The sequence below is a fragment of the Peromyscus eremicus genome, chromosome 2, assembly GCF_949786415.1.
Source record: "Peromyscus eremicus chromosome 2, PerEre_H2_v1, whole genome shotgun sequence".
NCBI lineage: Eukaryota > Metazoa > Chordata > Mammalia > Rodentia > Cricetidae > Peromyscus > Peromyscus eremicus.
The window spans coordinates 149,228,896-149,248,112 of NC_081417.1; the positions used below are offsets into that span (position 1 = coordinate 149,228,896).

A 19,217-nucleotide genomic window follows, 5' to 3' on the forward strand; every position below is an offset into this window, starting at 1 on the left:
GCTGGAAACTAAACTCCAGTCTTCGGTAAGAGCAGCAAGTGCTCTAACCACTGAACCATCTCTCCAGCCTTCCTCTTTACATTTGGTTTACATGGTGCACAATGAAAATTATTAATGTCGGAGCTTGTTTATTAAGTACAAGAGAGTAAGGGCATGGGGTTGGGCAGTGGGGAAAGCACTCACCCCACAAGTCTAATCCTAATCCTCCCGGGCCAATCACTGACAACATCCTGTGGTTCAGGAGCTAGTTTCTCTGGTGGAGAATTCAGGGTTTTCCTCGTCAGCTCACAGCATCGCTGGCACTGAATGCGCCAGGACATGTGTGCTTTAAGCTTTTCTGTGCTTCTTCATGCATGCAGATCAACCAGCCCAGATTGCCAGTGCGAACCCTGGACCCTCGCATTTTGCCTCGCGGACCTGACTTCACCCCAGCCTTTGCAGATTTTGGAAGGCAGACGCCTGGTGGAAGAGGCGTGCCTGTAAGTGCTTGTTCCCTACAACAACCCAGTCAGTTAGGAAGCTGTGGTAGACATCCTGTCTAAGGACAGGGAGTGGCTTTTGTATGCTGAGTCCCGTGATCAAGAAGTAGAAGAGGCAAAGACGACCCTCCATAATGTCTATATGAATATTAAAGCAAATGCACAATGCACGTCTGCGTCATTTTTCCTGCACTAACTTGGTCTGGTCCTTGTTTATGTGTTCTGTTGAAGTGACCTGCACATGCTTTAGCTATAGCACCAACCTTGGTAGGATTCTGAGCCTCATGGTGTTCTAGAGATTCCAGTGGCAGCCAGCTAATCCTCTCTGACTTTGTTTCTACAGATTTACAAAGTGCGAGCATGGATTGCAATTCTGGGACTGAGCACAGCCCCAGGCTGCACTCCACTGGAGATGTCTCTCTAGCCCCTAAAGAGCTGACCTGTAGGGGTGTGCTGGATTTATGTATTTATTATGTATACAGTGTTCTATCTGCATGTATGCCTGCACACCAGAAGAGGGTACCAGATCTCATCATAGATGTCTGTGAGTCGCCATGTGGTTGCTGGGAATTGAACTCAGGACCTCTGGAAGAGTAGCCAGTGCCCTTAACCGCTGAGCCATCTCTCCAGCCCAGTATGTGTGTGTGTGTGTGTGTGTGTGTGTGTGTGTGTGTGTGTGTGTGTGTGTGTATGTATATTAGACATGTCTATAGTATTGTAGTTTTTGTTTGCTCTTATTTACTATAGGCCGTGAAGTCGAAATTTAGGCAGATGTCATCCACAGAAGTGTAGTATAGTGTAGGATTGGTAACCTACAGGTTGTCATATACATAGTGCCAGGCTTTTCAGAGGGGGAAGTGGCATCACCAGTGGGTCTGCCCTGGGCACCACACTGTGCCAGATTCTGCAGGCCCTGCTTGCTCACTGATTTGTAGAGGATGGGGCTCATTGGTTATTCTCTGGATGATAACATCTGTGTTCCTCCCATTTTGCTCAATGTTGTTCACGAGTCACTCATGAATGGTACAAATCAATTTCTCTCCTTGCAGAATACCTTCTCAGTTTTTATTACCAGCTTGTTGTTCATTGTTTCCAATAGTTGAACCAAAGGAAGCCATATGAGTTGGGAACAATCTGTATCTTGTAAAATACTACAAATAGAAAATGAATTGAGAGGTGACAAAGTACTTGCCACTAGCCCGGACCTGAGTTCAGTCCCCAGAGTGGAGCTCCTGTGAAAAGCTAGGTGTAGACATGATGGTGCTCACCTGTCACTCCAGCACCTATTTTCAGTCTGTCATAACTATGGCACAGGATCCCATGTGTGGGTGCGGGCGTTCAAATGTGCGTGGGTAGGTGGGTGAGTTTTTTGGTTGGTTTTTTTGTTTGTTTTTTTTTGTTTTGTTTTTTTTTTTTTGTTTTTTGTTTTTTGTTTTTTGTTTTTTGTTTTTTTGTTTTTTGGTTTTTTTTTTTTTGGTTTTTCCAGATAGGGTTTCTCTGTGTAGTTTTGATTCCTGTCCTGGGTCTCTGTAGACAAGGCTGGCCTGGAACTCACAGAGATCCACCTGGCTCTGCCTCCCGAATGCTGGGATTAAAGGCATGCACCACTGTCACCCTACAGGTGGATGGGGTTTAAGTCGTTCACTATTTGATACTGTTTTTAAAGAATATTCTATGTTCTTAAAGTAAGTACTTTGAATTGGATAATTTATCGTGGCAGCTCTCATCTCAGAGTAAATAAGAGTTTATTCTAGAACCAAATGTGAGTGATCAAGGTCCAAGGAAACAGATTGAAATACCGTATTCTAACTTGGTGGCAGTTCTGTGACTTTTTGTACTGACAACAAAAGAATGTCACCCTTCAAATACACTGCTGGAGATTTTAGGTAAGGGGTTATGACCAAGCAGGAAAATCTTGGCCTCAGGCCTCACAGTTGTCTGATGACATTCTTGTCCCCTAGTTATTAGAAGCTAATGGTTTGTTAGTACATGCCTAAAGAATTCCCTGATGGGGCTGGAGAGATGGCTCAGAGGTTAAGAGCACTGGCTGTTCTTCCAGAGGTCCTGAGTTTAATTCCCAGCTCCCACATGGTGGCTCACAACCATCTGTAATGAGATCTGGTACTCTCTTCTTCCCTGCAGGCGTACGTGGAGGCAGAACACTGTATGCGTAATAAATACATAAATCTTTAAAAAAAAAAAAAAAGAATTCCCTGATGGTCACAAGAATGTTAGGTCAAACACAGGTGGACAATGAATTAGCTTACTCATGGAGCTAAAGATAGCCCAGGACAGTTTGGCTTGGGACCTGGGACATTCAGCTTTCCACATTCACAGAAGTTCTGTAGTCAGTTTGCCTCGTATGTAACCTTTTAACACAGATGACTTTTTCCTCTGGAACTGAAGCATGTGAAGAGATGTTGCAGTTATAGTCTCAAGGTGTACTCACTGGTGTTTGCGGTAGTCTTTGTAAATGACTACCTTTATTTAGATACGATTCTTTGTTGTATGGGGTACATGTGTGTATGGTGCATATGTACAGGGTGTGTGTGTGTCCTTGGGCAGACCAGAGACTCTTATCTGGTGTCTTCCTCTATCACAATTGACCTTATTTTTTGAGATGGGATCTTTTGTGGAACCCAGGGCTTGCTGTTTCAACTACACTGGATCCAGGATCACCTGTCTCGTCCCTGACCCACCATCACTGAGATTCCAGATGTGCGTTGTTGCCCGCTTGCATGTCTGTCTTTTACATGGATGCTGAGGATTCTGAACTCCAGTCCTCATCTTGTACTGCCCGCACTTTAATGCCCGATCCATCTTCTCAGTCCCTCATTCCATGCCTTCTACATGATTTTCATGTAATTTCATTTTACTCAAGTGGATTTGTTCTAATGTGTTTTTATATACAAGTTTGGGTTAAATTAAGCATCTGAAAACATCATTGTTCTTGAGTTATATGCAACTCTGAATAAGATACTTACCCACATAGTCTGCCTCAGGAACATCACCTGGATCATAAAATCCAGACAGTGTTTGGCTAAGTGAATGTCTTAACAGAGCTCCTTGGCCTAGAGCCTGTGAAGAAGATTCATTTCTAAGTAAGTGTCCTTCGAGCCTGGTTCAGCAACCGTCCCTGAAGGAATTTTCCCAGTCTTTAGTGTCTCTCAGTTAATCCATACTGTTTTTTGTTTGTTTGAGCTTTTTTGTTTGGTTGTGGGTTTTTTTGTTTTTTTTGTTTTTTTTTTTTTTTTTGGTGCATTGGTGTCTTACCATGGGTGTGGGGTCCCCTTGAACTGGAGTTACAATCACTTGCGAGCTGCCATGTGGGTGCTAGGAGTTGAAACCAGATCCTCTGGAAGAGCAGTTGGTGCTCTTAACCACCGAGGCATCTCCAGTTTTTAATGTTTGCGGTCCTGTCATCAGCGCTGTGTCCTTACTGGACATGCCTGACAATGTTAATAGGGATTTGAACTTTTGTCCTGAGGCCCACTTGGCACCACCATTTCAAGTGCTTGATTGATGGTTGGTGTAAATGATGGCTCAGAGCATTTAGTTGGAAATGCTTCTAAGCTTATCAGCCCACCCTAGGACCATAGGTGACCTGGACACTCCTTTTCTATGAAACATGGCAATTTAGTCCATAGTTTTCTTTCCCAGAGTTCTCTGTGTATCTAAAAGGGCAACATTGAGTTATTAAGTGAGATACAGTTGTGGTTTGTCTTATGCAAACTTCTTTTCTTTCCTCTTAAAATCTAATGGCAACATTTACAGCATCTGAATGGTTTATCAGAAGAAAACGTAGGTTGTCAGTGTGTAACACCACCGAGAGGTCAGAGCTTAGTGCCCATTTCATGCTTAATCTTGCAAAGTAATGCTGGGTGTGGTGGTGTTCCCCTGTGAGCCCAGTCATAGAGGAGCAGACCTAGAGCCAGTTCAGATACTCTAAACTGCAGGCGACCCTGCCTATGTCCCAAGAAAGGGCACACACATTGAATTCCAGCTGAGGCAGATGGATCTCTGTGAATACAAGGCCAGTCTTGGCTACATAGTAAGATTGTTTCAAAGGGAAAAAAAGGTCAAAAACCAAGAAAGGAAACTGATTTCAAACATGTAAGGTAGCTGCTGCTAGTTTTACATACAAAAGACAGCTTTTAAAACTTTTTTAAGAATTAAAAAACGTGTGTCTTTTTGTGTGGGTTTCTGCATGTGAGTACAGTACCTGCAGAGGCCAGAAGGCAGCCATGGAACTGGAGTTCCAGGCATTTGTAAGCTTTGTCGTGGGTTCTGGGAGCTGAACTCCAGTCCTCTGCGAAAGCAGTAGATGCTTTTAACAACTAGACAACTCTCCACCCCTTTTAAAATGCTTTATGTGTTTATTGTTTGTGTATGTGCACCTGAGTAGAGTGCCACGGCAGCAAGAACAGGGCATCAGGTCTCTCCTGATTGGAATTAGAAACGCTAGTGAGCTACCCATCTCAGAGGCTGGTTCTGCCAACAAACACCTTTTTTTTTGAGACAAGGTCTCACCATGTAGCCCTGGTTGTCACAGAATTTAATAATACAGCTTTTGTATGGATTTCTTTATGGTTTTAGAATTATACCTAATTAATGGATTTTTGATACAGGATCTCACCCTTAGCTCAGGCTGTCCTAGAACTTACTGTGTAGCCCAGGCTGACATTTCTGGCTTCTGTCCAGTGTGCTGGGATGACAGGTGTGTGGGTATGCACTACCACAATTGACACAAATAGTTTCTTCTTTCCCATTTTTGGGGGGGGGGGGGGGCTTTTCAAGGCAGGGTTACTCCTGGCTGTCCTGGAACTCACTATATAGACCAGGCTGGCCTTGAACTCACAAAGATCTGCCTGCCTTTGCCCCCAAAGTGCTGGGATTAAAGGTGTGCGCCACCACTGCCTGGCCTTCTTTTTTTTCTTTTCTTTCTTTTTTGTTTTGTTTTTTTAGACCGATAGTGTTTGGCGCAGATTTGTAACTGGGGACTACTACTGTGAATGTCTATGGAGTAGGAAGTATCCAGTCCTTGTCGCAGCCGTGATACAGCCCCCACGGCCTGCGCAGCGCAGCTTCTCTTGAGTACAGGCTTCCTGGGTGGGAATGGTAGTTTATCAGACACCATTTTGGGATCCTTTGGGCCCTTTTAAGAGGTAGAGATGTAGTGATGACATTCTGAGACCGTTTTTCTTCCTCCTAATACCTTAAGATTATTTCTAACTTGAATACCTAATACCTGGTCTCTTCATCTAGAAGGTTTGTTGTGAACATGAGGCTTGAGCAGCCCTGCAGACACAGGCTGTTCTGGATTCTCTGAATGGATGTAATGTTCTTGTCCTAGTTGTTGAATGTTGGACCTCGGAGGTCTCAGCCTGGCCAGAGAAGGGAGCCCAGAAAGATCATCACCGTCTCTGTCAAAGAAGATGTGCACTTGAGAAAGGCGGAGAACGCCTGGAAGCCTAGCCAGAAGCGGGACAGCCTTGCCGACGACCCCGAAAGCATTAAAACGCAGGTGAGGGGCTGCACCTGTGCTCTGTGAGCTCGAGCCTTCCCTTGTGAGTTCTGCCTTGTCAGCATGTGGAAAGGTTTTGTTTTGTTGGAGACAGGGCCCTGGCTGGCTCCAGTTCACAGAGATCCTGCCTTATTAAAACTCTTAGCCCCCATACCTGGCTTTGTATCCCTTTTTTCTAACGGCATTGTTCTGTAAGGCTCATGAATGACAATCTGTTTATTCTTTATTGGTGGACCTAAAATGTCACTCTTGTCAAGGCTTACCTAGCATGGGCAAGGCTGTAGCCTGATCCCCAATACAACAAAGATAGAAGGAAGAAATCGCTTTGCCCTTTTCTGTGGCCCACACTGTGTTCATATGAGGCTTGCTTTTTTTCTCTGTTTTTTAAAGTTTTTTATTAACATTATTGTACATGATGGGTTTCATTTTGACATTTTCATCCATGTACTTTACTTTGAACATGTTCACGTCACTTCCCTTTCCTATCCCTTGTCCTGCTCCCTTTCCTCCTCTATTACACCCCCTTTATGAGTGTGAACCAGTGAGTACTTGCTTTCCTTTAGAACACCCTCTTAGTGATGAAGCAACTTTATCCTCTCCTGATCTAGACATGACGTCACTGTAACCTTTGCCAGGCATTGATTTCTAATCTAGAAGTTAGAGGTGGCTTTTTTTTTTTTTTTTTTTTTTTTTTTTACTTCTCTCTTCCTTAATCTCTTTCTCCTTTTCCTCTGTGATTTTCCTATACCTGCCACTGCTTCTTTGAGATTAATCTACCGGAAGCACTGATTTCCCATCCCAGCTTTTTAAAACGTATTTGTCTTGTGTATTGGTTCTGTCCTTCTACCATGTGAATCCCAGGGGAGCAGACTGGATTCATCAGGCTTAGAGCCAAGCCCCTTAGCCTTCTAAGCCTGCATCTCAGCTTTTTTGTTTACGTTTTGAGACAAGGTCTCTGTATATATAGCCTTGGCTATCCTGGAACTGGCTATGTATTCCAGGCTGGCCACTTTTATGCAGAACCATGATGTTTTGTTTTAGTTATGGTGATGATCAGTCTGTCACCTGAGGATTGAGCTTTTTGCCTGCATATAAGTCTGTGTATCATATGTGCTTTGTGCTACCAGAGGCTAGAAATTTCTAGGGCATCAGATCCTCTGAAACTGGAGTAATTGAGTTGTGAGCTGCTGTGTGGATGCTGGGAAATGAACCCATTTGGGGTGTTTACTTTTGTTTTGTTTTTTGTCTTTACATCTGTAGTATAGAATTAACTCCTTGATTAACTCCAAAAGGAAACATGGAAAGCCTTCATGGATTAGGATTTGAATTAAATTGTAGATAACTTTGGCAGAAACTTATATTATAGCAACAGTGAGTTAGATACCCACCAGCTTCTACCTCCTAAGTTCTAGGATTAAAGGCGCACACCACCCTCTCTGGCTCTAATCAGAGACAAGGTTTCTCTGTGTAGCTTTGGAGCCTGTACTGGAACTCGCTCTGTAGACCAGGCTGGCCTCAGAGATATGCCTACCTCTGCCTCCCAAATGCTGGGATTAAAGGCGTGTGCCACCACCGCCTGGCTCATTTCTACATTATTTAAAGGGTTTTTTTGTTTGTTTGTTTTTTCAAATTAAAATCTTTTTACTTAACCCCAATTAGGAATAAATTTCTAAAAACAGTAGTGATTCAAAGGTCACATCAACTATTTTCAAGTTTTACATGCACCTTGTCTTGGTGTCTGAGAAATGCAGAGGAGGCTGTTTTACAGCTGAGCCTGTATAGGGTACTGGGAACCCCAGGTGAAATTCCTGGGGCCATCAGGACAAAGAATCAAAACTGCAGACGACTTTCCTGACCTTTAAGTGACTGAAGTCATTCCTTCCTAAAATGCTCAGTAACCGAAAGTGGGTGGTGGGAGTTGGCCTTAATTGTTAAAATGGATATATGTAAGACTAGTTAATGCTCTCTTTATTTTAACCCTCCCAGGAACTTTTCAGAAAAGTTCGGAGTATCTTAAATAAACTAACACCACAGATGTTCAACCAGCTAATGAAGCAAGTGTCGGGACTTACCGTGGACACAGAGGAGCGGCTGAAAGGAGTCATTGACCTGGTCTTTGAGAAGGCTATTGATGAACCCAGCTTCTCCGTGGCCTATGCAAACATGTGTCGATGCCTAGTAACGGTAAGAGGGGGGAGGAAGCTGCAAAAGCAGACCCCCCGAGAGGGATACTCTTCACTTGCTGCACTTTCTTCAAAGAGTGTTCCTGGGGCAATGGAAAGGGGAGGATATATTGCTAGTGCTCATGTGTGGTGTCCTCAGTGATTAAAAGGAATGTTCGCTAAAGTAACATCTGTCCCCCTGCTGGGGAGTGTATGGAGACTCGATTAAAATGGGCATACATAGGCTTACGATTTCCTCCAACCCGGGGAAGACTGAGGAAGGTTTAAGTTAGTAATGTGGAATTATGTCCTAGGCAACAGTTTTATTCTGGAGTGTCATCTTATAGAACTAGAACAGATGCTAACTTTAACATGAACTAAAGTTAAAACTAAATTAACTGTTCTAATTCTGGCCTCCGGAAATGAAAAGATTGTTGTCACCAAAAATGTTTAAAATCTGATTATTTCCTCTCTTGCTGGACATAGTAGCTCATACCTTCAATCCCCTACTCAGGAGAATGAGTGCTAGGCCAGCCTAGGAGACAGAGTAAGAGCCTATCTCAACAATAAAAAGCACATAAATAAATAACTTCCTTTTCTTAAATTGTTCACAGACATTTATTCCAACCCATAAAATACATATGAACAACAAACATGTTAGTAAATAGTTTTTTTTTCTTAAAAGAATAGCAACTGAATAAAATTTCAAAACACTATAAGCATAAAATTCCTGCTTAGACAGACAGTCTTCTAACTGCCAAAGAAAGTTGTGGAAAGGGAAACGGGATACGACAGAGGCAGGATGGGACTAGTTGAGTGCTTACTCCATCAGCTGTCTCGTGATTGTCCCACTGCTCACTGTCACTAAGTCACTCTGTGACTGTGTGTGTGCACCACAGCCAGATTTGTTCATTTTAAAGGAAAAAAACTATGAAAACTGACCCAGATCTACAAGTTCCTTAAGACTATGAATCAGGAAAAAGTGTGTGCATACACCTGTGTGTGTGCCTGGGAGGCTAGAAGAGGTTGTCATATCCCCTGTGGTTAGAGGCAGTCGTGACTGGCGTGATGTGTGTGCTGGGAACTTAACTCTGGTCTTTCTGAAGAAACAGTAAGTGCTCTTAACCACCGAACAATGTCCCCAGCCCTCAATTGTTATTCTTCGTTAATTGATAGAACCTGAGCTCTAATACCGAACTAGATTAATCTTCTCACCGGGAACTTCCTCATTCCTATCTGCCAGCATCTAGAGATGCTATCCACGTACATTTTCTCAGGCCAGTGTGTGCTTCCTGGGAAGATGGTTGCTGGGTAACGGCTCAGCACAGCCTCTGTGTGTTCTGAAATAGCACTGACTGTCGTGAATTTGACACCCAGCTGGCCTTCCATTTTCAGTTCTGTTCGAGTACCATAATTGTCGCATAGCCCTGTCAGTCTTGGAACTTTGTCCTTCTAGAGACAAGATGTCTTCTCTCCAGTCAAGCATGTATGTCTGCATCAGAGGGAGCACTTGACTAGTGCTCTACAGTGAGCACGGCCCTATCCTCCGGTGCTCTACAGTGAGCACGGCCCTGACCTCCGGTGCTCTACAGTGAGCACGGCCCTATCCTCCGGTGCTCTACAGTGAGCACGGCCCTATCCTCCGGTGCTCTACAGTGAGCACGGCCCTGACCTCCGGTGCTCTACAGTGAGCACGGCCCTGACCTCCGGTGCTCTACAGTGAGCACGGCCCTGACCTCCGGTGCTCTACAGTGAGCACGGCCCTGACCTCCGGTGCTCTACAGTGACCACGGCTCTATCCTCCGGTGCTCTACAGTGAGCACGGCTCTGACCTCTGGTGCTCTACAGTGAGCACGGCTCTGACCTCCGGCGCTCTACAGTGAGCAAGGCTCTGACCTCTGGTGCTCTACCAGATGGTGTTAGATTAACTCTTTCAATTAATCTTGATGCCAGCATGTCTGATGCCAACACTTGGGTGTTAGAGGTGGAGGCAGGAGGATCGGGAGTTCATAGTCATCTTGACTTTATAGTAAGTTCAAGACAGCCTGAACTACAGAAGATGCTATCTCAAACATAAATAAAACTGAGCCTAGTGTCAAGTATTTGCATACTGCTTCCATCCCTACTACAGACAAACTAAGGAGATGATAGATGGGTGACCCATGCCTGTGATCCCAGCACTGAGGTGGCGGAGGCAGCAGGAATCCAGATTTGAGGCCACTTGGATTCTATAATGAGCTTCAGGCTGCCTAAGCTGGTGACACCCTGTTTCAAAAACAACAAAAACTTTTTTACCCACTCAGCCTAGGCACTGTGTTAATTTCAGAACTGTTGGATCTACTTTGTGAGCCCAGAAAAACCCTTTTGCATGTTGCACAGTAACTGCTCAGGAGAGTTTCATACTTTGATGGAATGGATGCTACAGTTTCCTGTTGGGGCACAGGTGATGTGTAGGATAGGAGGGAGCCATTGAAGGTGCTAGAAGCCGTTATTACTGGGTGTAGCTAGAGACCCTCCGTGCTTACCTCCATGTGGGCTAGCCCTTCCACTCTGGTTTTTGTGTGTCAAGAAATTTCTAAAATGGCTAATTGTAGGCCAAGCTTGATAACACGTTCATCTTTGCCACCTAAGAAGGCTGGGTGTTCTGGGTGTTCACGCTTCTAGAGGTTGAATTGGGATGATTGTAATTCAAGAATAGTTTGGGCAACAGTCTGTGGCTTGTCTCTAAAAGAAAAATGAATGAAAAATAAACATCCTCCTGCATATTGATAGTCATGGTAAGTATGGTCCAGTGTGAGGGCGTCCTTCTGGGAAAAGTTAGGGCAAAAGTCTAAAAGCCCAAGCCTTTCCCAGGTTTTGCTGTGGCCCTGAAATTCTCCCTTACTGTTATTTCTGTTTGTTCCTTTAAGCCAAAATTGTTTAAATCATTTTGTTGTTGTTTTTTTTTTTTTTTTTTTTTTTAAACTAGGGTCTTAGAGTGTGGCTCAGGTGGTTGGGTACTTGGTATACACAAACTCTTACCCCATCACTGTATAAATACCTGCATGGTGGGGCACTCCTGTAGTTCCAGCCCTCGGAAGGTACATCCAGAGGATCAGAATCCAGGGCCACCTAGGTTGCATGAGATCCTATCAAGACATAAATGAAAGAGTTGGTGAGATGGTTTGGTGGGTAAGGTGTTTGTGCACAACCTTGACAAACTGAATTTGATCCCCATAACCCATGTGGTGAGTGAGAATCCTTCATGGATGCACCATGAACAGGCTTGGGCGCACACACGTACACCTCATGTAAATACAATAATAATAAACGAGGTTGAAGCAGAGACCACCCTCCCCAGTTTCAGTCTAGCTATATGCAAGGTAACAGATTCCATATTAACAAAAGACAGAAGGTGTACATGAGGGTGTGTATCTTTTCTGCATAAGACTCAAGAACAGCTTTTCACTGCACCGTGGGAATAACTGAAGCTACGTTTTTCAGAATGCTTACCTTTGTGTCTGTCTGCATTAATTAATATAGCTGCCTTTATACTTTCCTCCCTCAATGCAGCTGAAGGTACCCATGGCGGAGAAACCTGGTAACACGGTGAATTTCCGGAAGCTGCTGCTAAATCGCTGCCAGAAGGAGTTTGAAAAAGATAAAGCAGATGATGATGTCTTTGAGAAAAAGCAGAAAGAACTGGAAGCTGCCAGCGCTGTAAGGACTTCACATCAAGTACTGTCAGAACGGTCACCCAGATAGCTATGACACCTGTGAAGGGACCTGTTGTTGCCGGTGCACATAAGAGAGGGAGGGAGGGAGACAGACAGACAGACAGAGTCACAGAGAGAGAGAGAATTTTATTGCCAAATGTCAGGGGTACTCAGTTCCACACCAGAAGTCAGCCTGACCTCGGGCTTTAGAGAGGTTGCTAGGTTCCACAAATCTTGATGGATGCACACTTCTGCATGGAGTTCTTTTTTGCTTTCATTGTTCTGTGTCAGAACCCCAAAGAGTATTTGAGGTCGAGAAAGCATAAGGCCCCAAATCTTAGATGCTCTCACCCCTTTTTACACAACAGCCAGAGGAAAGGACAAGGCTTCATGATGAACTGGAAGAAGCCAAGGACAAAGCCCGGCGGAGGTCCATCGGCAACATCAAGTTTATTGGAGAACTCTTCAAACTCAAAATGCTGACGGAGGCCATCATGCATGACTGTGTGGTGAAGCTGCTGAAGAACCATGATGAAGAGTCTCTGGAGTGCCTGTGTCGCCTGCTCACCACCATCGGCAAAGACCTGGACTTTGAGAAAGCAAAGGTAAAGGCCCAGCAAGGCTGCACGAGCAGCGCTTCGCCCCGCCACAGTGGCCTGTGTGCTTGCTCCTCACACCCTTCTCCTTGCCTCAGTTTGACTGATAATGCTCTGCACCTCCATTGCTTTAGACCTAAGGTGAGGGGGTCCCTAATTATATGCAGGTCAGCATATAGATTCTCTAGCTTGTTTGGTCCTTGTCTTTTCCCCCTAACCACTTCATAGATTGTAAGCAGAAATGGGCTAAGAAACGCTGCCCCAGGCCTGAAAATGAAAGGCAAGAAGAACTAGACCCAATCTCACTGTCTATCCTAGGCTGACTGAGCCTCTGGGATGGCATGTGTGCATCACCATGCCTGCCCCAAGTCTCTTTATTTCTTGTTTTGTTTTGAGACGTGTAGATGTAACCGTCTTGTTAAATAAGAAACACAGAGCCAATGTAGAGATGAAAGCCCAAGAGGTCAGAGTAATAGCTAAGCGCTAAAAACCTTACCCTTCACTGCCGCTCCTGTCCTTCCCTCCGCAAGAAACCTCCTTCCTGTGTCTCTGTCTTTTTTATAGACTTTCTTTTCTGCCTTCTCATTGGTTGTAAACCCAACCACATGACCTCCTTGTCACTGCCTGTCTGTACAGACCTCTAGGTCTTCTATGGTTGGTACTGAGATTAAAGACGTGTGTCTCCATGCTGGCTGTATCCTCGAACGCACAAAGATCTGCCTGTCATGTGATCTGGATTAAAGGTGTATGCCACCACCGCCCGGCTTCTGCAATGGCTTGCTATTAGCTCTGACCCCCAGGCTACTTTATTTATTAACATACAAATAAAATCCCATTTCAGTACAAATAAAATATCACCATAGAGATGGACTCACTATGTAGCCCTGGCTGTCTTGGAACTCGCTTTATAGACCAGGCTGGCCTTGAACTCAGAGATCTGCCTGTGTCTGCCTCCCAAGTGCTGGGGTTAAAGGCGTCCGCCACTACAGCCCGGCAAAATGTTATTCTTAAATCGCTTAAAAACTTACTTGTTACCTTAGTATGGTGGTACACATCTGTAATCCCAGCACTCGGGAGGCTAAGGCAAGAGGATCACAAATTTAAGGCACCCTGGGCTGCAGAGTGAGACCCTTTATAATACAACGAAAACAAAAGTACATGAAGAAAAGAAAATTGAATTTCTCAGCCAGAAATCTTGGTGATTTTATCTGTTGCAGCCACGTATGGACCAGTACTTTAACCAGATGGAGAAAATTGTCAAAGAAAGAAAAACTTCATCCAGGATTCGATTCATGCTTCAGGATGTGATAGATCTCAGGCTGGTATGTTAGGTTTCTATTGTTTCAATAAACACCATGGCCAGAAGTAACCTGGGAAGGAGAGGGTTATTTCTGCTTACAGTTGCACAGTGTAGTTGATCATCCAGGAAGTCAGGGCCAGAGTCTGAAGGCAGGAACTGGAGCAGGAGCTGTGGGGGATGCTGCTTAATGGGATGGGGTGTGTGTGTGTGTGTGTGGGTGGGTGGGTGTGTGTGTGTGTGTGTGTGTGTGTGTGGGTGGGTGTGTGTGGGTGGGTGGGTGTTTCAAGACAGGGTTTTTCTGTATATCTCTGGCTATCCTGGAACTCACTCTGTAGACTAGGCTCACTCTGTAGACTTAGGCTGGCCTTGAACTCATTTAGTTTCTCTTGCCTCTGCCTTCCAAGTGCTGGATTAAAGGTGTGCTCAGGACCAACTGTCCAAGGTTTATACACACTTAGATTAACCAAGAAAATGCCTACAGACAATCTGGTGGAAGTTTTTTCTCAATTGAGGGTCTTCCTAGCTGACTCTAGCTTGTGTCGGGGACAAAAAGGGAAAAATAAAAAAGAACAAACACAAACTACTGAAGCCCCGCCTTTGTAAGGAGTTGAGTGACGACGACGGCGGCGACGGTGATGCTCGTGTGGGTGAAGCGTTGTTTGCTCGGGGCCCAGCTCTGCACTGACAGGAGGGAGGGAGGGAGGGAGGGAGGAGGAGGAGCTGCCTGTTGCGCGTCCCTTCCCCACATTGCCGCTCTGACACTGGTCATCTGAAGTCAGTGGTGCTCACTGAGAGCCAGGCTGCGTTTCCTCTCCACAGTGAACACGCTGTGGCTACTCTTCAGGTCTTACAGAAATGCAGTGAGAAATGTGTACGGTGCCAACTCGTGCTGTTACTGTTCCGCACTCTGTGCACCCTGGCATGGCAGCTGCAGTGTTGATCTTTTTTTCTTGGTTTAACCCAATGGTGACTACCTCAGCTGAGTGCATAGGTCCTGCCTCTTCACCCCAGTCTTGTGGCATTGATGAGGCCTCTTTGTCTCACTAAACCCAGGTGTGACCTTAATAGCAAAAACCATGATCAGAGCCCACATGCTAAATTCAACTTGTTCTCCACCCGTCTCTACCACACTTTCTCATTTCAATTTTGAAAGGTGGCCTGGACGGAGTGAGGCAAGTTTTGTCTCCTGAGGAAAGAGAAGCAGCTTTGTGTGGCCATTGTAGGTCAGGTACCAGAGTCATGTTATTGAAGGAATAAAAATGGTTTTTTTCACCTTTGACTCAGAATCCTCTGAACTGGGTATGAACCCTCATGTTATCCATGGTCCTGGGGAATCCTTTTCCAGTGTAGACACTAATGACGGCTGTACCGGGCACTTGTACCCTCTGACTTTTATCACCAGTTGTTAGAATGTGCACTGCACACCCCGCTAGAGTCCATCAGTTTGTTAGCTTCAGTTCCTAGAGTACACATCATCTATGAGCAGCTGAGAAGCTAGCATAATTCTCCATTTTGTAGGTATTGTATTTGCTTCCTTTGGTTCCTGTGGTGGAAAGCTATAGGCTTTCTATAGGCTGTGGGTGTGGGTGTGGGTGTGGGTGGGATGGGGGTGGCGTTTTTTTTTGGGGGGGGGGAGGTCAATACAGGGTTTCTCTGATGTAGCCCTGGCCATCCTGAAACTTGATCTGCAGACCAAGCTGGCCTTGAATGCCCAGAGATTCACCTTCTTCTGCCTCTGGAGTGCTGGGATTAACGGTGTGTACCGTTAACACCTAACAAAAGTATAGGCTTCTAATATAGTTGTATTTGGAAAATTATTGTTCTTGTGTGGTGTCAAGGACCGAACACAGGGCCGTGCACCAAGCCAGATTCCTGGCCCTTTTGGTAAAATTCTGCATTACTTGACTGGTAACCTTTTTTGTTCCTTTCGTAGTGTAATTGGGTGTCCCGGAGAGCAGATCAGGGGCCAAAAACTATCGAACAGATTCATAAAGAGGCCAAAATAGAAGAACAAGAAGAGCAAAGGAAAGTCCAGCAGCTGATGACCAAGGAGAAGAGAAGACCAGGTGAGGGCAGAGATGACTGGGGTGGGTGGAGTGCTGGGCACTGTTAGGTAAGAGCTGGAAATCAGGTCACAAAGGACAGAGAGGTGGTTGTCAAGCAACATCAAGGCATCAAAGACTAACCATTGAATAAGAGAGTGCAGAATGGAAATGTGTGTTGATTGATTATGCAAAGCCAGGCATTCATAGGCCTGCAGTGAGCATCTCCCTTCTACACTGTCCCGTGCAAGGTAAGAGAAGCAGTAGAAAGAGCTCTCTCCTCCAGGAAATCCTGTCCAGTGAATGCATGGGGTGTCCTCAGTGCAGATGCATTCTCCATTAAGGTTTTAAAGTTTAGATTTAAGAATGATGTGAAGTTTTAAGGGAGGAAAGAGATGGAAAATGGAAGAAACCTGGCTGGTATTTGAAAGGATTTCAGTTGTGAAATGAAATAAACATTCACTTCCATAAAAGAGTAAACAAGCCTGATTGGAGTGTGATTTCAGTGTTTGGATGGGGTGGACAATGTTTGTTGGGAGAATGAGATCAGGGACTTGGTTTTCATTTCTGCCCATCCTAAGTGTGTAAACAAAGGAAGGGTGTCAAGGAAGTGGTAGTTAACAAGAGCTGGACTATCTCTTTGCGGGGGTGGGGTGGTTCTGAGTAGAGTCTGATACCTTCTGTGTGCCAGGCAGGCTAGCTGCCCTTGATCTCCTGTTAGCTCCAGCCAGACATGTTTGTTGAGCTCCACTGTAGCAGGCTTTCTTTTGGGTCACCAACTAGCACCCAAATCATGACATGGAGACTTTATATTAGTTATGAATGCTGGCCTTAGCTTATGTTTGTCCCACTAGCTCTTATAAACTTAAATTTACCTGTTTCTCTTCATCTACATTTTGCCTTGGGGCTTTTTACCTTTCTTGTATTCTGTATATCCTACTCTGTGTCTGGCTGCCTGACCCCAGGCATCTCCCTCTTTTTCTCCCTCATTCTTCCCCCAGCCCCAGCCTAGATTCCTCCTCCTCCTTATTCTCTCTGTCTGACAGCCCCACCTATTCCTCTACTGCCTGCCTATTGGCCGTTCAGCTTTATTAGACCAACCAGTCAGGTACCTTAAGCAGGCAAAGCAACACATCTTTACATCGTTAAACAAATGTAACACACCTTTACATAGTTAATTTTTCACAACACTCCACCTTGTGACAGTTTTCTAAATCCTGTGTGTAAGGAACTGAGACTTGGTAACAATAGAAATAGAAGGACTCAGAGCTGGAGAGATGGGTCGGTGGTTAAGAACACTAGCTGAGCTGTTCTTGCTAAGAACCCAGATTGTGTTCCCACCACCACCCAGCACTTCATAAGCATCTGTCACTCTAATCTCGGGGGATCCAACCGCTTCTGGCCTCTGAGAACACCAAGCGCATATGGTTCATAGATATACATGTAGACAAAACACCCATACACATAAGATTAAAATAAAACGTAAAAAGAAACAGGCTAAAGGATGAGACAGACAGGTGCAGCTGTGTGAAGACAACGCAGAAGAAATGGACCTCTGGCTGAGTGTTTGGAGCAGCAGAAGCAGAAACCTTTCCAAAGAAACCTTCCAAACCTTTCCAAAAGAGTCATTTTCTTTTGAGCTTGTCAGAGGGGAATATAGGTCGTGTTAGTGTGCCCTGTGGTTCAGTGAGCACGGTAGCCACAGTAGTGAGCATCTCTGTGGAGAATTGCTGAGTGGTTGACATGCGCGGTTGGGGTGAGTAGGGCAATGGCTGAAAACATGAACTTTGGAGCTACCTGGCTCCGAATGTCAGCGCTGCTCTTCCATAGCTCTGTGATCTTGCACAAAGCACTTGATTGCAAGGTGGACTTGAAGAATTGTACCTTGTCCAGCAGGACATCTGGCTCAGAGTGAGCATTCAGTTACTATTGGCTAGGACTTAGCGTAGATAGTGTCCTCCATAATAGAGGAGGCAGGAGAGCTGTGGCTTCTAAAGAGAGCAGAGTTTACATTTGCGTTATATGGGCTGCTCCACGGAGACTTAGCAGCTTGCCTTTCAAGTAATGACTTTTATTTACTGTTGAGCAAAATGGAGAAAATCAGAGATTTTGTTAAGGCCTAATTCATAGGAGATGCCCATGTGTGACTAAAAGAAGAAAGTGTTGGGCCGGGCGGTGGTGGCGCACGCCTTTAATCCCAGCACTCGGGAGGCAGAGGCAGGCGGATCTCTGTGAGTTCGAGGCCAGCCTGGGCTACCAAGTGAGTCCCAGGAAAGGCACAAAGCTACACAGAGAAACCCTGTCTCGAAAAACCAAAAAAAAAAAAAGAAGAAGAAGAAAGTGTTGAACAGCAAAGTGATGGGAAAGAGCAAGGATGTAGGTGTCGTTGAAAGAAGAGACAAGTGTGTTGATGGTCACTAACATCCAGTAACACAGTTAATGTGTGGTTCACAGCAGCTCAACAAGTTCCAGGTACCTGTCACTTAACTAGGTCATGTGCTGAGCATCAGTAAATAAATACTGGAGTAGAGTATACTACTTACCAAACAACTGTTCCTTGGAACAATTGAGAAGAGAGATGTTGGGAATGCAAGGTTTAAAGGGTAGCGGGTACAGTTTTTGAAAGTTTTTTTTTATTACATAGCATACTTTGGAGGTCAGAGAACAACTTGAAGGAGCCTGTTTTCTCCTTCTACCATGTGTGGGTCCCAGGATCAAACTTGGGTCCTCAGGCCTGGCAGCAGCTGCTTCCACCTGTTGAGCCATCTCACCATCCCAGGGGATTTTAAACAGGAGGCTGAGGGAGCCTGAAGCACGGGAGGCCGGGCAGTCGTGTGCACATCTGTGGAAGGACGGATAGGACGGGGTAGAGAAAGCACAGAGGCCTGCAGGAGTAGTCTGTGGTTAGAGCTCTGGGCCTAGATGGTAAAGGGTCACACCAGAAGACAAGACAGAGGCAATGGAGACCAGAAAACTCCGAGCAGGCCATTTGTACAAAATCTTGTCTTTTTTTTTTTCTCTCATTGACATGACGACAACCAGAGGTGTTTCAAACAGCAGCAGCAAGATTTCTGTCCTTTATGGAATGACATTATTGGCCAGGACAGAGCAGAAGCTAGGAAGCCACAGCAAAGCTGCTTACCTGATCTGGGAAGCTTAAGGAGAGCTGCTAACATTGAATTCAGCAACGTAAAAAGGGCTCCATCCTGCATTATATGTGGTTTTGAGACAGGATCTTGCCATGTATCTATCACTAGTCTGGAAGTCACTGTGTAGCCCAGGCTGGCCTAGAATTCCCGATTCTCCTTCCTCTGAGTTGGCAGGTATGTGCCGCTATACCTGGCTTCACATATATTTTAAAGGTAGGCCTGGCAAGATCTGACAATTTGAAATGAAATTTGAGAGAACAGAAGTCAGGG

General features: G+C 45.1%; 1 protein-coding gene across 14 annotated transcripts in view; it reads left to right on the top strand.

Moving 5' to 3' along the window:
- Eif4g3 (eukaryotic translation initiation factor 4 gamma 3) overlaps positions 1 to 19,217 on the top strand; it is a 230,406-nt gene that overhangs the window by 179,394 nt on the left and 31,795 nt on the right. For all 14 annotated transcript variants that reach the window (XM_059255251.1, XM_059255237.1, XM_059255240.1 and 11 more), the window contains 7 exons: positions 360 to 479; positions 5,833 to 6,003; positions 7,990 to 8,187; positions 11,718 to 11,864; positions 12,229 to 12,465; positions 13,674 to 13,778; positions 15,690 to 15,822. In XM_059255251.1, coding sequence (XP_059111234.1) covers positions 360 to 479; positions 5,833 to 6,003; positions 7,990 to 8,187; positions 11,718 to 11,864; positions 12,229 to 12,465; positions 13,674 to 13,778; positions 15,690 to 15,822 — 1,111 coding nt within the window. The remainder of the gene's footprint in view (positions 1 to 359; positions 480 to 5,832; positions 6,004 to 7,989; positions 8,188 to 11,717; positions 11,865 to 12,228; positions 12,466 to 13,673; positions 13,779 to 15,689; positions 15,823 to 19,217) is intronic.